The 17,027-nt window shown below is 42.7% G+C and overlaps 2 protein-coding genes across 9 annotated transcripts in view; one reads left to right on the forward strand and one right to left on the reverse strand.

Annotated features, from left to right (window-relative positions):
- LOC147032063 (osmosensitive cation channel TMEM63C-like) overlaps positions 1-912 on the forward strand; it is a 107,545-nt gene extending 106,633 nt beyond the window's left edge. For all 5 annotated transcript variants that reach the window (XM_085869356.1, XM_085869353.1, XM_085869355.1 and 2 more), the window contains one exon: positions 4-912. In XM_085869356.1, the coding sequence (XP_085725482.1) occupies positions 4-168 (165 nt within the window). In that variant the 3' untranslated portion in view covers positions 169-912. The remainder of the gene's footprint in view (positions 1-3) is intronic.
- The window catches only part of LOC147032064 (BTB/POZ domain-containing protein 7-like), a 116,090-nt gene continuing 99,858 nt past the window's right edge, over positions 796-17,027 (reverse strand). For all 4 annotated transcript variants that reach the window (XM_085869350.1, XM_085869349.1, XM_085869351.1 and 1 more), the window contains exons 6-13: positions 14,889-15,097; positions 14,713-14,788; positions 14,449-14,609; positions 7,909-8,052; positions 7,235-7,406; positions 3,303-3,481; positions 1,910-2,224; positions 796-1,709 (exon numbers count right to left, since the gene is read on the reverse strand). In XM_085869350.1, coding sequence (XP_085725476.1) covers positions 1,128-1,709; positions 1,910-2,224; positions 3,303-3,481; positions 7,235-7,406; positions 7,909-8,052; positions 14,449-14,609; positions 14,713-14,788; positions 14,889-15,097 — 1,838 coding nt within the window. In that variant the 3' untranslated portion in view covers positions 796-1,127. The remainder of the gene's footprint in view (positions 1,710-1,909; positions 2,225-3,302; positions 3,482-7,234; positions 7,407-7,908; positions 8,053-14,448; positions 14,610-14,712; positions 14,789-14,888; positions 15,098-17,027) is intronic.

Genomic DNA, 17,027 nt, shown 5'->3' on the forward strand with positions numbered 1-17,027 from the left:
CAGGTATTCGTAGCTGGCGTGCTGAGAGAACCCATGCTGACCCTAACACCAGTTCAATCCCCCAGCCACCAGTCATATGGCGCCATGACACCGAGTAGTCCAACGGAGTGTAGTCTGGCGAATGCAGATGAGCCGGGCAAACCACTCCCCAATCGTCTATCAGCGTGAGCACTCGTTTTTGCCTGCCAAGTTTAATCAGCCAAGGGATTTACTGTAAAAGTTCTTCGTTTTTGTTTTTTTCGATGAAATAATTTCCAGTGCGGTGGATGTTTAGGTATCTCTGGATTAGGCCAATGCTTTTTACATGCCTTTTGAGAAGCTCTCGGTAATTTCAGACAGCTCTTTAATGAAGCATTAAGTTTTCACTTTGCAGTTCCAGCAATTGTGTGTGTGTGTGTGTCTGTGTGTGTGTGTGTCTGTGTGTGTGTGTATAAATGTGTTCATAAAAACAAGTGCACAAACTATTTAAAAAATAAAATCCATTTCCTATGAAAACGGTTTCTCATAATTCTTTCCAGCATTAAGCAATACAACTGGTATACAAAAATAGACTTGAAGCGAGAACATCCCACCTACATGCAGGTGCTTCAGAGAAGTCTTCAACTGGCATAACCAAAACACTTGTTGATGCATTCGTGCATAGCCAAGTAAAATACACACGCATAAATAGCCTAAAGCTAAAACCATGAGTTTAATGTTCAACACTCTCCTCCATCCTTTCAGTGAAGAATGTTTTTAAAGCAAGACTGTAGAGAAGAGGCACTTCTAAAATACTGCAAAACTTCCACTACTTCATAAATATGAGAAAATAGAGGTGTGTGTGTGTGTGTGTGTGTGTGTGTGTGTGTGTGTGTGTGTGTGTGTGTGTGTGTGTGTGTGTGTGTGTGTGTGTGTGTGTGTGTGTGTGTGTGTGTGTACACGTACATGCACTTATCCAATTTGCTAGCAAAGTTCTGGGATGCTGTACCTATTGGAAAATACGAGTTCTGGATAATTGCAAAGCTGGAGGGAGCAATAATACATCAGTGTGGTCATTATCTCTCTCGTCATTGAAAGCGCTTGATAAACGGACAGGCCTGCAAATAGTCTTTCATTGTGCAAAGAAACATAGTATCCCAATAAAACCATTAGAGGGCAGACTTCTTGAAAGAAGGTTCCAGCATTCTAATCGATGCTCCATCAACCTGGGTGGATCCAAAGATATGGCTTCTCTCCAACAGTGTTTGGATCTCCTCCAAAGAGCTTTCAATTGATGGGCGACTTGACACACAGTCTGTTGGCCCAAGGACATGTCCGAGCAGCAGGTCAGTCTGGCTCTCTGGAAGCCTAGTCCGTGATGTGGCTAGTATGTCTACAGCTGGGAGAGGACCACACATCTCCTTGGTGCGCCTCTTGCTACCAGGAGAAGTTTCGCAATGGCTGAGTCCACGTGACAACTGGTCCTTGGCTTCATACAAGGCACTGCGGCTGGGCTTTACCTGGAAGCTCCGCGAGATGAATCCTGACCGTTCCTCAAGAACCTCTCCAAAATATGGCTTCATGTTGAGACTGAAGGCATTTTGTTTTGGTGTGTGAAGTTGGGCATCTCCAGAGCAACAGTTTGACCTGGGAGAACTTGCAGATAGCTTGTCTCCTGCAAGAATACAGTCAAGTGAAGAGGCTGCCATGGCAATATCAGGGATGGATTCGTTCGAATAGTCTTGTGTGGGCTGTGGGATGGTGAAAGGAGGAAATAGTTATTCCTTCAACCCAGAGGTTACTAACAAACCAAATCCCCCAAATGAACAATAAATAAACCACATAATTTAGAGGAGAATTGCTGTCATGTGATAACAATGTACTGTACTCAATTATAACCATTTACATAAACACTGTCTGGAAATGGAATCCAAAATTAAATTTCACCGACCGTGGTATCTGCTGAAGCACCGTCATTTCCTGTCAAGGTGACAAAATCTCCGTTTTCAATTGTGTTTGGCAAGTAGAAGGGACATGAATGGAACTGTCCAGCAGAGCCTGGTGCTGGTCCACATTGTGACTGAAAGTTTGGATTGTTCTCTTGTGCTTGCTCCTGGGTTGATGGAAATAACGGTGCCACTTCGGCAGAGGTAGCTGGCAGGGGTGGAGAAGCCACAAAAGAACTCCGCAACTTGGTGCTTTTGGTCGGCTGCACGGTCAGCTCGGCGGTGATCAGAACGTCTCCGGAGTAAAACTTATTGGGATTCTAAGGTTAAAACGTGAAGGGTAACAAGATGGTGTGCACAAGTTAAGGAATTTCTTGTTTGTAAAATAGAAAGAGTAATGTATTTAAGTTCATAGTTTGGGAGAATTTCTGTTTTGTAGTTGATCAATACCCATAATCACACGTTTTCTGCTTTAATGCATATGCTGAAAATGAAGTTTCTGACAAGCACATTAGAGGGTTGCTGGTCTACAATCTGACTGGAGGCTTGGATTTTTCTCCAGTTCTTGCTCCTGGGTTGTTGGAAATAATGGTGCCACTTTGGCAGAAGCAACTGGCAGGGGTGGAGAAGCCAAGGAAGTAGCATGCAGCAAATTGCAAATGGACTGGGAACCAAAATAAGATCGAACGTGTGCAGAAGGTTTTTGTGAATGTTACCGAAAAGTATCAAGGGTAAGGTGGACAGTTACAAAAAATAAGGACTCGCTTTCATGAATCAATTTTAAACCAATAGGCATATGTAGGAAAAAAACACAACTAAACAGCAAATAAGTATGAAATTTCTGGTCAACTAAACCATCAAGCCAGTGGTGATTTGCAAACATCCATATTTGGTGCAAGTTGTATTGAAAGACGTGAAAGTGTAAAGGAAGAACCATATTCTGCAAGATTGGCAACCTTGATCAACGACACAAATGTTAAGAGAGTTAAGGATTTCATGGTGATCGACTAAAAACGTACGAAGTTGGAGAATACCTGAAAAGTAATGCGAGAATTTGTAATATGCATGCAAGCATCAAATGAAGTCCAAGTCAAATTGGAAGCAGCCTTGTTCTAGACTAATTAGAGATGTAAACAGCTTTAAATAGCATTGTACGGTGCAGAATGCCTGATACGCAACCAAGCATGCCTCAGTACTTTTAATCTGCTGAAGCAAATGGCATGTGCACCTGCAGGTAAGTGTTGCTTAATTTTCCTGTGTTATACAATGTATTATTGTTCAAAAAAATTGTGGATTATCAAAGTTTTTTGTGCTTGCAGTAAACAACATTGAAAGGTTGAGTACGGATCAGTTTCAAGTTCACAAATGGTCAAAAGGTGCAATGTATGTTCGTCTGACCTGCAGCAGTTCTGAAACACGATCTGGGAGACCGTGCTCCCGCAGAACTTGCCTCTGGATGAGGTCGACCACACGTAATGCCCGCCCAGGATTCAGTGTGCATGCTTGGATAGCCGTGGTGCTACGTTGAACCTCGTGCTGTCGCCGTAGCATGGAGCAAATTGCCATTGGGCTGGGAACTGAAATGAGATCGAAAATGTAAGGAGGGAGAGTTTTGTAAATGGTATCAAAATATTAATGGGAAGGTGGACAGTCACAAAGATGAGAACTATGACGTTTCATGAATCGTTTTTCAGATATATATATATATATATATATATATATATATATATATATATATATATATATATATATATATATATATATATATATATATATATATATATATATATATATATATATATATATATATATATATATACACACACACACACACACATATATATCAGGAGTTCGCAAACCCAGAGTGTTGACCCAAACTTGAACCCCCCCCCCTCAAAATCTCAGTTTTTGAGGGGGGGTTTTCATGTCAAAAGCATTTTCTCTGACAATTTTTATCATAGGTACACTCGGCACCAGTATCATTTGGGTTGCAAGGCAAATGTGATTCCAAATTTTGGGTCATGGACAAAAAAGTATGGGAACTATATATATATATATATATATATATATATATATATATATATATATATATATATATATATATATATATATATATATATATATATATATATATATATATATATATATATATATATATATATATATATATATATATATATATATATATATATATATATATATATATATATATATATATATATATATAGTTATGGCTGTGGAAATTTGCAATACACCAGAAAGGTCCTCAGGTTAGATATATCAATAAGTTCATGTGTAGTTAGTCCACACCTGTTGTTGAGGGGGAATGTGTGTGATTCATCCGGGCTGCGACGCTTTGAGTTAGCCATTTTTCTTTCTCTATCGTTATTTTGGACCATTAAGCCGCCAATAAGTCAAACACCACCACCTTCGCCTCTTTACCTCCACAACTCCATCCCGCAAACATCGCTTCACCGCCATTCCCAAACGATGCCCGCCAACAACCAAACCACCACAGCAAACCCCCCACCACCTTCGCCTTTCTCCTTCCATAACCAACAACCACACCACCTGTCAACACCGAACGTCGTGCTGTCCAGGGCCCGCTCGGTGATTCTTGCCAAACGCGTCGAGCCACGAGTACAAATGGATGCCTTTACGGGAGAGGAAATTCGGATCAGGAGAGGCTCGCACCCCTTTTTGCCCGACCAATGGCTGAACGTCGGGTGGCATGGCCCCGCCTCAAAGTGAGTTTTGATCCACGAATCTGCATACAAGCTCCTCCCCCGGTCTATAAAGACACGAACACAACGCAGCTCGCGTGCGCAGAAAGGGGTGCAGAAAGTGGCGCTCGTCGAGTGAAGACGGAGGTCGACGTGAGGTGCAGAAAGGGGGTGCAGAAAGTGGCGCTCGTCGAGTGAAGATGGAGGTCGACGTGGGGGGCAGAAAGGGGTGCAGAAAGTGGCGCTAGTCGGAAGTCGTGGAGTCTGTGTCGTGTGTTTGCGGGGATCGGACAGCGAAGGGGACGGAGCTCGGAGTGGAGGTCGAGGGATGAGTCGCGGAGTGGAGCAGGGACGCAGAAGAGGACTCAGGGGCGAGAGTTCGCCAGAGTCGGTGCGGTCCCGAGACCCCGCCATTCCCCTCTCCCGACCCCGAGCATCAACAATTCCTCCCCCCCCCCCATCCGCAATGAGATAGCGCCGGTAACCCCGTCCGTTCCCCAACCCAACCGTGGTGCCGACCAACACGTGCCTGCGCGACGCACGCCCAAAGGAGCTCACCAACCATACCAGGGGCACGGAGTCAGGCGCGTTACGCGGACATTGCGGCTAGCCCGACATCGCGCCACGAGGGTGCGGGTAAGACCCCTTCGGTCTCTTGGACCTGGCCGATCACCCAGGTCCCACGTTTATTTGGTCCATGGACCTGCCTGCCTCCTTGCCTATTAGGGTGGCTTTCATTTTCTTTGCTTTTGGTGTACATGTGTGTGTGTGGCACTCGTATATTAAGTAAACCCGTATACGTTGTACATTGCTTTGCTTGTATATTGCTTTATTCGGTAGTAGCTCTTCGCATTGTTCTTGCTTTGACTGTTATATGTGCATTTTTTGTATAGCTGTGAATACATGCTTGCTGTGTGTGTGTGTGTGTGTGTGTGTGTGTGTGTGTGTGTGTGTGTGTGTGTGTGTGTGTGTGTGTGTGTGTGTGTGTGTGTGTGTGTGTGTGTGTGTGTGTGTGTGTGTGTGTGTGTAAAGTGCGTGTGTAAAGTGCTTGTCTAATCGTTCCCCCGTTTCACTTCGTCCTTTCCTTTGTTGAATCTCCATCTTGCATCACGTAAGGGATTGATAGTGGGTTTAAAACACCCGGTAACAAATCTGAACCGTCGAGGTCGACGATAACTCCGCTCGGTTATGCCTGCAGCACGGAACGAGCCCCTTAAGCGGTTCGTGTCCGGAGTCGACCTGCGGCGTGGTAAAACTCCTCGGTACGCTACCCGCGCGGGTAGAATGCGGACTGGGTTGTGGTGAGGTTAAACCCACACCCGTGGCTCGCTCCTTGGCGGTAGTTCCAAGGGGGTCACGACTGAATTGTCCGTTCCGGTGGGCGACGCATCACGATTTGAGTTACGTGGCCGATCGCACGCCGGGCGGGCGAAATTCGTAACACATATATATATATATATATATATATATATATATATATATATATATATATATATATATATATATATATATATATATATATATATATATATATCTTCTTCTTCCTTCGGCTGCTCCCGTTAGGGGTCGCCACAGCGGATCATCCGTATGATCCGCATAGTGATTTGGCACATGTTTTACGCCGGATGCCCTTCCTGACACAACCCTGGTCACCTCTTACTACACAGGGATATGGTACACCTATTTTAACCGGGGTATACACCGGCCCAGTATACTGGTACTCATTTCGCCGACCTCGGAAGGATGACAGGCTGAGTCAACCCCCTGGTGTATTAATTCAGTGGCCCAACGGGGCTTGAACTCAGGACCTTTTGGATCCCAAGCCGCTGCCCTAACCACTCATATATATATATATATATATATATATATATATATATATATATATATATATATATATATATATATATATATATATATATATATATATATATATATATATATATATATATATATATATATATATATATATATATATATGTTGTAGCTTACATACGCACTGTGCACATAAATGGGATTGGGATGGTGAGGGCATTGAAAGGGGAAAATATGTATGAATTATTACTTTTACCAATATTTAGCATAATCTATCAAAAATGTAATTATCACAGTATGTGAACTGGTCGAAGATGCAAGTTTTGTCCTTTACATTACATAATAGGGCAAGGGAGGCTAAGCATTAAAATGCAGCTTGCACCAAACTAAAATATTTACTGTTAAGATGGAGGATCTTCTACATTGAAATTCCAGTAATTGCAGGTTCAAATCGCAACACTGCCAAGTTGGTAATAGTAAAAATTCAGTGTATTCCTTGCCATAGGGTTGGTTTCTTTGGCAGTGCCCTGTGACAGAATGATAACCTGTCCAAGGTTTATTCTAATCCACGGAAAGTTTCATGACCTGCCACGGTTGCACTACTCTGCACTAAGGATTAAATCACTATGTTGATGATTAATGTTCAACATTGCACACAAATGGGGGCAGTGCATCAGCATAGCACCAAACGTGGATTGACAGCACTGCTCTAATAAAGATGGAGATATAAATTGCCTTGGAAACTATTTAATTGGGAAATTAGCACATAACTGAAGAGTAGTCATTGCACCATACCTGGAACATCGTCCACTAATGCCAGACATTGAGGTGTGGAAGGAGGGTCTTCTGGTTGACTGGGTGCCACAGATGGAGCACAGATGTGAAGAGAGTTTTGTACAGGAGAAGGGTGTGTGAGGTGCAATCTGACCAGATCTGTGTGCTCTGCCATCCGCTCTTGCAGCACAGCCTGCAGCAGAGTCGCATGCACTTTAACCCATGACAGTCTGTGATCCTCAACAAAATAATACCAGCTTTTCTGTGGGAATGGCAGCATAGCTGAGAGGTATACACATTCACCTTTGAGCTGTCTGGGTTAGACTTTCACACAGCCATAAACAGTCATCCTGGTGTTTTTTGGGGGTGGGAGGGGGAGGGGATGGTGAGGGGAGGTAGGGGATGCATCAGTGTGCCATCCCTCAGATGTACCTTAAACTGGGCGTCCCGCCTGTCAATATTAGTTTGTGGATGTTAAATATCCCAGTGTCCTTCATAACAAATTGGTAAACTTTTGTTTACACTGACCAAACACTGACGGAGTTTCAAATTCCTGCTTTAACCTAAAGGGGGCACTGCATCAGTGGACACAGCTGTACCCCCAGGAAATGATGCTGCCCACAGCCATGTGCTGCATATGAAAGATGAAGAAGTCTGCTTGTAACAATGAGCTGTAAAAGCATCCACGCATGTACCTTTGTTTCCTCTACAAAGGGCATGTAAAGGCGAGGCCGGAGTTGAGGGCTGTCACTCTCTGCCTGGATCCATGGACAGCTGGGTGATGACTTATCCCTGACCATTGCTTGGGTTGCTGGTCGTGTAATCAAACCTCGTTTAACCTGCTCACAACAGGCAAGAACAAGGTGTCATGGTTTCCTAGAAAACTATATTGCAGACCAAGCCTGGCCTGGTTGCAGTAAAACTTGAAGGGCACTCGGTATATGCATACCTCCACCAGGCTGATTAGTTTATGTTCTGTATCCCACTGACAGGCCGGATCTGGATTCGGACCTGAACCAAAATTTAAATCAGCTCGTTATTGTCACCTCACCGACTCAACCAAGTTACGTCTGCATCTGTCCACAACGTTTTGAGATAGTTTTCAGCCCCATCACTCAATGGTGAAAAATCGCATTAAAATGTTCACATCAAGATTCGGATCTTCACCAAAATCGAATCAATTCTTCCTTCCTTCCTTTCCAACATAACTAACCTGCCCACCAAATTTCGTCTGAATCCGTCCACAGCATTTTGATATATCCTGGTATATGTCATTTTTGGCCCCATCTCTCAATGGTGAAAAATCACTTTCAAAATTCTCAGATCCAGAAACGGATCTTCACCAAAATCTAATCAGTTTGTCAGTGTCACATCCCCAAGCTCTCAATCAAATTTCGTCCGAATCTGTCCAACTTTTTTGAGATATTTTGTTCACAGACAAAGAAACAGACAGACAGTGGTGAAAACATAACCCCATACACCTTCAGGGGCAGAGGTACATATTATAGTTGGTCTTGGTATAATTAAAGAAGGAATTCCACTGATGCTCAAAAAATTTACCAAATGTGAAATTATAATCCTCTGGTTTGTAAAAAAAAAAAAATTTTTTTTAGAGAGATATGAAGAAAACCATCATGCACAGCTAATTTCCCCACGTCTGATCAGAACTCTGGTAGCTCGACTAACATGCATGAGCTGCACAAGCAGTTCATTCGCCTGGTCTAGGCAACCTGTCTGTCATTGCATTGATAATCTTCCAGCTGATTCCGTGATGCTCTATCCACTGTAAAATACTGGTACTTTATTTGGGTAAACCTTAACAAACTTGTTGGCAAAAAATAGAATCATTCCAAGGGAATGAATGTTTAAAGTGTTCGTGAGATAAGGCTTTTCTGTGGGAATGACATGCCACAATCTGACCTAACAGGAATGACCTGCCACAACCCCCCTTCCTGTTGAATTAATGCCAGGTGGGGTTGATTCTGCCTGTCATCTTTCCGAGTTCGGCAAAATGAGTGCCAGCTTGTTAGTATTCTGCGTCGGAGTGGCAACCTGCCCAGGATTGCTCCCAATAGCCAAGGAGACTGCTTAGGGCCCTATCACACCTTGACGTTTTAGCCAGCGTATGGCAACGTATCAAAATGTTTGTAAAACGCTGGCGTACGCTGAACTATTGATGTTTTTTTTTCAGTTTTTGGCGTATTCATAAGGAGTTGGACGTATGCATAACGTATTAGTAACGTACACAGAACATTTCGATAACTTATAACAACGAATGCTTAGCGTGTTGTCGGTGTTCACAACCTATGCCCAACGATAGTCGAACCCAATGCATAGCGCGCAGCAGCGTAAGGCCGGCGATCAAGTGGTGTAGCCTATTAATAGGCTGCCACTCAACGATTTAAAGGCCCTGTCACACCTTGACAATTTAGCCAGCGTATGCCGACGTATGAAAAATTTGTCTAAAACGCTGCCACACGTCGAATATGTTATGGGTAAGTTTTGTATACGTTAAGAGCACGCTGAAGCACGCTGGCATACGTCGTAGTACGCCGAGCTCGTCGACAAATTTTAAGCATGCTCAAAATTTTTTGACATATGCCAGCGTATGACTCACACGTTCCGCATACGCTGGCCATAAGTTGTAGGCACGATATGCGATCGTTGACACACGTCGACACACATTACTTGTAAGTTACTCATAAGTCGAAACACGTCGAGGTAATGTTTAGCGTACCCGAAACTTATTTCTAACCTATGAGTAACGTGCTTTGAACCTATGAGTAACGTATCTCAAACGCATATTGACGTGTGTAGACGTATTTGACGTCTTCCGGACGACCACAGAACTTACAGAACGTGTTTCTAACTTACAGCTACTGTATAATGGCGTATTGGCAGCATTTAGGGGAATTGGTATATAAAATTGGGCTTCACAGGAGGAACCCGTCAGTGTTCCAGACTCCATGGTTTTTTTGTTTGTTTGTTTTCTTCGGTATGACGGTGATGTTGACACTTCGATTTCTAGTGCGGTTATAATTTAAATCGTTGAGCGGCAGCCTATTATTTATATGATAATATAACCGCACTAGAAATCGAAGTGTCAACATCACCGTCATACCGAAGAAAAAAAAACAAAAAAAAAACATGGAGTCTGGAACACTGACGGGTTCCTCCTGTGTGAAGCCCCTTTTTATATACAAATTCCCCTAAACGCTGCCAATACGCCATTAAACGGTAGCTGTAAGTTAGAAACTTGTTCAGTAAGTTCTGTGGTCGTCCGGAAGACGTCAAATACGTCTACATACATCAATATGCGTTGGAGATACGTTACTCATAGGTTCATAGCACTTTACGCATCGGTTCAAAGCACGTTACTCATAGGTTAGAAATAAGTTTCGGGTACGCTAAACATTACCTCGACGTGTTTCGACTTATGAGTAACTTACAAGTAACATGTGTCGACGTATGTCAACGATCGCATAACGTGCCTACAACTTATGGCCAGCGTATGCGGAACGTGTGAGTCATACGCTGGCATATGTCGAAAATTTTTGAGCATGTTTAAAATTTGTCGACGAGCTCGGCGTACTACGACGTATGCCAGCGTGCTTCAGCGTGCTCTTAACGTATACAAAACTTACCCATAACGTATTCGACGTGTGCCAGCGTATTCGCCAAATTTTTCATATGTCGGTATACGCTGGCTAAATCGTCAAGGTGTGACAGGGCCTTTAGGCAGCACCAACACTCTGCACAGAGTATGGTCCCAATGGATGGATGGATTGTGAAAGTGTTTGCATCCTTGATGGTCTTCAGAGAGCCATCCAACTCCAGACCGATCAGTCTTCTCCCCATCATAAACAAGGTGATGGAATCTATCATCGTTTCAGACCTCAGGCATTCTCTTAAGCTCTACAACCATCAGTTTGGCTTCCACAATGGTTATTCTGCTCTGGGCATGTTGCTCCTCATAGCCAATTCATTGATGCACTAAATCTCAAACAATAGATCATGTCCATCTCTCAAGGTTTTGATTCTGTCCAGCACTTACTCTTGCTTTTCAATATATCTCATAATGGTATTTGGGGGTTTCTCTTTGAATGGTTGTCAGATTTTTCTTCACCAGCAGAAGCAAGAGATCTCCCTTTTGAGGCTGGTGGTCTGCAAGGTAACGTTTTAGGATTACTGTTCGTCTCCATCAATGACGGTTATACATTATTTGTCTCCATCAATGACTTTTCCACTTCTTTGAGAAATCCTTTGTACAATTTTCTGATTTAAAAACTCTGTGCAGAACAGTACACCTTACCTCTAAGAGTCAGGCTGTGGAGCAATGAATCTAAAAAAAAGTCATTTGCCAGATACCTACAACAGGGAAAACATTTTTCCCATGCTCTCATGTCTGTCGATAAAACGATTGGCCTTTGATCCACTCCACCCTTCCTCAACTCCAGTTCAAATGCCTGGCCAACCCCTGGAAGTAGTGGAGTTCTAAGAGCTCCTCGGCCTCACTATCTTTCACAACCTGACTTGAGATGACTACTGCCAAATTAGCATCAAAAGCTGGCCAACACCTTAGTATTCTCCACAGAGATAAGTCCATTCTGAGCTTGAGAGCTCATTGGAGTGTTATCAGGCCTTCATTTGTAGTATTGTGGAGTATGTGTCTCCACTCTAGGCTGGTGAAGCTCCTTTCTATTTTTCTCCCCAGGAGGCAATTGAGTCCAAGGATCTCTATGTTATTGTCATCTATTAGTAGGAGATAAAGTTGCATAGTCTGCTGATCTCGCCCGCCCACCAGAGGCAGGTTGATTGACTCAGATTTCTCATGCTTTCCATTTTCTAATGTCTCATGGCTTTGCTGCTCCCACCCTCTTCTTGCTTCTGCTTCTGTCATCCAAAGCTGCCCAAATCTCACACACATTCTTCCAGAAACCCAAACTTGGTTTCTATCCCCAATTCAAAGTTGAACACTAACCTCCATTCCTTCATCCATATATTATTTAGTCTGTGGAACTGACTCCCTGCATCTGTTGTGTTGTGTCCCACACCACTCAATTCCATTCTTTCAAGACTGCCAATTTGATGAGGTTTCTTGGGGAGCACAACTTAAGTTAATGGCATGGTCATTATGTTTCATGAAGAATTTGGTCTGCATCTGACTGTCTGTTTCTGAAAATATTTTAAAAATAAATTCCCTTTATTTGAGGCAAAACCCCCCTTTTAGGTTTCTTATAGAGACAGGCACTGATGGGGATCACAACCCCATGAGACCTTGCTGCCCTAATGTATCGCACCAAATTTGGTCTGTATCGCTTAGGTAGTTGTGGAGAAGATGTTTTTAGTGAAAGAGAGATTTGAGAAGGGGGCCCAATGGCCGGCCCCCTTTCAGGGGAAAATACAGCCATGAGTAGCACAACTTAGGGTTAGGACATGGTCCCGATGCCTCGTGGCGAGTTTGGTCTGGGTTTGTCTAGCGGTTTCTGAGAAGATTTTTGAATACACCAATATTTGGGGCAAACCCCCCCTGTGAACTGTCCAGAGTGGAGCACGTCCAGATGGGGAGCAGAACCCCGTGAGATTTGCTGTTCTGATGCATCATACTAAATTTGGTACATATCGGTCAGGAAGTTGGTGAGATTTATTTTAGTGAAATGTAAAAAGAAAAAAAAATCAACCCTTTTACCCATTTTATAGGGGGTGCAGAAACCCATGAGACCTTGCTGTCCTGATGCATTGTACAAAATTTGGTCCATATCAGTCAGGTAGTTTGTGAGAAGATTTTTTTTCATGAATATGAGGGATTAGGGGAGGGAGGACATGCCCCCTTTCTCGGGGAGATACGGCCATGGGGGAGCACAGCTTAAGTTTAGGGCATGGTTACGATTCCATAATGCCAGCTTGGTCTGGATGTGGTTGTCAGTTTCTAAGAAGATTTCTGAATGAAATACCAATATTTGGGGCAAACACCCTTTTTAGCTCGCCTGTTCGAAGAACAGAGAGCTATAGCGATACTCCGGCGTGAGCGTGAGCGACAGCACGAGCGTGAAAATGTTAAAGTTTTTGGTGCAAGTTATTTCCTTTCTAATGTTTTTATCTACCACACTAGTTTTTACTGATTTCAATTTACAAATACATATATTGCTTTAAAATTATTTGGATTGGACTTCACTGCAATGCTTTATAAAAAAATATTATTGGACTAGTTTTTTAAAAACGATAAATGTAAAACAGGCGAGCATTGGGTGGCTTTGACACCAACTCGCTGGTTACCTTTTTGAAATGGGCAGATCTGGATGGGGAGCACAAACCCATGAGACCTTACTACTGTCCCGATGCATTGTACCAAATTTGGTCTATATCGGTTGGGTAGTTTGTGAGAACATTTTTTTATTCAAATGTTAACATACAGACAGATGGCCGGACACTGGCGAGTGCCAAGAGGTGGGGTGGGGTGGGGGGGGGGGTGGCAGGCGGAGTAGCTCCTCCAGTGCCTGGGCCTAATATGGGCCTGAAAATTAATCCTTCAATTTTTAGTATCATATAATGATTGTTTGTGATGATTAAAAAGAATAGGTGCAACTTTATTTTGTCTCCTTCCAAGCCACTCAGGGCGATTCACCGGCATGCCATAACCATGGACAATGACACCCTCCCTTGTAAAATAAACTGTCGGAACAATTTACATAATCACAATCGTGGTCATGATGTAATAACGTAAATTAACAAAGGAGCGTTGGCCACACCCCATCCAGATGAAGTGTGTGAAACGAATATGCATGTCGGAATACTGTAAGTGAATACCACCCTAATTCCCCTGAAACAAGGCATGTGTTTTTGATGACGAAAATACAGAAACCTCTGTATGGGTTGTTAAAAAAATAAAATAAAAAACTTGAAGGGGTCCCAAATAAAGGGGGTCCTACACTTAGTATTTCCCCAGGACCAATTCTGCCTCTCGGCAGCCCTGGACACCTGGACCCATATTTCGGACAAATAACTGAAAAAGTTAGGTATACCCTGAAATGTCTGCGTTCCTGCGATATTTTATTTTTCTATGCTTCGAGCATCAATGCAGCCACAGTGATGGATATTTTGAAGAAAAAAAAAAAACGGTACATTTCATATTTACTTTACTTCAAATTTTCTATAAGGCAGAGTAAGCCTTCAAAACCACTATCTTCATCAAAAGGTAAGAATGGTGAGCTCTGGCTTTAGAATGGGGCACCAACCGCAGAGGCAAATGCATCATGTGTAGGTGGGACGATGTGGTCCTGACGGACTTGGTTTAGCAGTGGAGAAATAAGTTCAAGTAGCTCAGTGCAGTCCAGGTCACGACGCCTTGCACTCCTGCGTGCCATACTGTGTGCTGTGCCATTCAATGCATTTGGTTCTGCAAACCATGGAGCAATGGAGAGATTTTATAGCATGACCACTTCAAGTTGAGATCACAATAAATTAAAGAAAGTACAAAAGACAATGCTCTGAGAACCTACCTCTTTCGTCCATTCTTTTGAGCAGTTGATGCTCTCCCCATCTTACCACTGCTTTTAGAATGTCTGCCTCACTCGCCTGCAAGACAATCATATTACATGTAGTAGAGTGAACAGAGAAGGGACAAATCTGGCCTGTCAAACTTCTGACATCTCTCTTGAGATATTTAAAATGATACCTGCGTGTATTCTGAGCCTAAGGCCTCCAATAGAGCATCTTGTGACAACTGGAAGAGGGCTGGTGAAGTGGCAATGCTGGAGAATTCCTCACAGAGAAACAGCAGGGCTTGGCGATGAACCCACTCTGAGCCATGCCCTCGACCGCTCCATGCCAACAACGAGGGCAATCGCTCTATCGAGAGCATGGCCACCAGCTCATCTTCACAGGCTGTGATAAAAAGGTATCTTGTGTGACTCAACGAAAAGGTTTTGAGAATTTAACCTGATAAAGCAGCCATTACAAACATTAAACCAGTCGCCATAAGCGAGCTTGTATTTGCACATTTTGATGATATTTTAAAATATGAGTTTACAGTCTTCAGAAAGTATTGACACCCCTTGACTTTTTCAGATTTTGTTGTGTTACAGCCTGAATTTAAAATTGAGTATTTTAAAAAAAATTGTCTCTGATCTGCACAAAATACCCCATAAATGACAATGACAAAGTGAAAACACGTTTTTAGACATTTTTACAAATCAGTTAAAAATGAAAAACTGAAATGTCTTGAGTCAATAAGTATTCAACCCCGTTGCTGTGACACCTCCAAATCATTCAATTTTCATCTCATCAGACCACAGAATCTTTTGGCTCATGCTCCAAGTCTTTCATGTGCCATTTTGCAAACTCCAGGTGGGCTGTCATGTGTCTTTTTCTTAAGAGTGGCTTCCGTCTGGCCACTCTCCCATAAAGCCTAGATTTGTGAAGTGTGCAGAGACTGTTGTCCTTCTGGCACGTTCTCCCATCTCAGCCGAGTAACTCTAGTTCTGTCAGAATGGTCATTGGGTTCTTGGTCACCTCCCTGACTAAGGTCCTTCTTGCCCGGTTGCTCAGTTTGTTTGAACGGCCAGCTCTTGGAAGAGTCTGGGTAGTTCCATATTCTTTCCATTTCATAATGATAGAGCTCACTGTGCTCTTGGGAACTTTCAACGCTCTAGAATTTTTTTATTCCCTTCCCCAGATCTCGGTGTCCTCACAATTCTATCTGGATAGTTCCTTGGACTTCATGATGTCGGGTACTAAAAGCCGTCGGCCATTTTGAAAAAAAAAATAATCCAGATGATCAACTGGTATTTTAAAAATTATTATTTGGCCTAATATATATTCTGGTTTGATATACTCTGTTACAGAGCATTGATGCTGCTGAAGCAGTTTCTTGGTGAGGGTTATCTGGGGTGGTTTTCCATTTAATTCCCAGCAGTAGTTAGGGGAAGAATTTGGAGTTTGGCCATGGTGCCAGCGATAGCTCACCTACTTCTCATGAAGAATACCATAGGATCTTTAACATCCACCAACTAACGCTGGTAGACAGGACGCCAAGTTTAACGTCCATCCGAGGGACTACACACACATTCATGAATCACCCTGCCTGTGAAACAGTTTTTATAGCCGAGCTGAGATTTCAACCCAAAATAGAAAGCATCGAGGCTAGTGTGCGTACCTCCAGGTCAAAGACATCTATTAAACAAAAGGAGCAACAATCACCCTAAACGCAACATTATAATGACGTCATATGTATGATATGCCTGGTGTTGGCTTAATGGTCAGGGTGGTGGGCTTGGATCCTAGGATCCTGAGTTCAAATCCCACTCGGCTGTTGAATTAATACCAGGTGAGGTCGAATCTGCCTGTCATCCTTCCGTGGTCGGCAAAATGAGTGCCAGCTTGCTGGTATCCTGTGTCGGAGTGGCGACCTGTCCAGGATTGTGCCCAACAGCCAAAGAGACTGCTTAGGCAGCATCAACGCTCTGCCATGGTCCCAATCGATGGATGGATGGATGGATATATATGATGCATGGTCACTCAATGTTTTGGAATTTTTATTTTTATTTTATTTTTTTTACACTTCCATGACCTAATCTGTTGAACTCTCTCATACATTAATATTAACAAAAAATATATATATATATATATATATATATATATATATATATATATATATATATATATATATATATATATATATATATATATATATATATATATATATATATACCCAACAACAACACGCTCACCTTCTCCCGATTCTGCTTCTTCTTCTTCCTCTTAACCTCCTCCTCGTCTTCTTCCTCGATTTTTTTTTTTTTTTTTACACTTCCAT

This window comes from Eptatretus burgeri, chromosome 2, assembly GCF_056783735.1.
Source record: "Eptatretus burgeri isolate ZD-2024b chromosome 2, Ebu_testis_v1, whole genome shotgun sequence".
Lineage (NCBI taxonomy): Eukaryota > Metazoa > Chordata > Myxini > Myxiniformes > Myxinidae > Eptatretus > Eptatretus burgeri.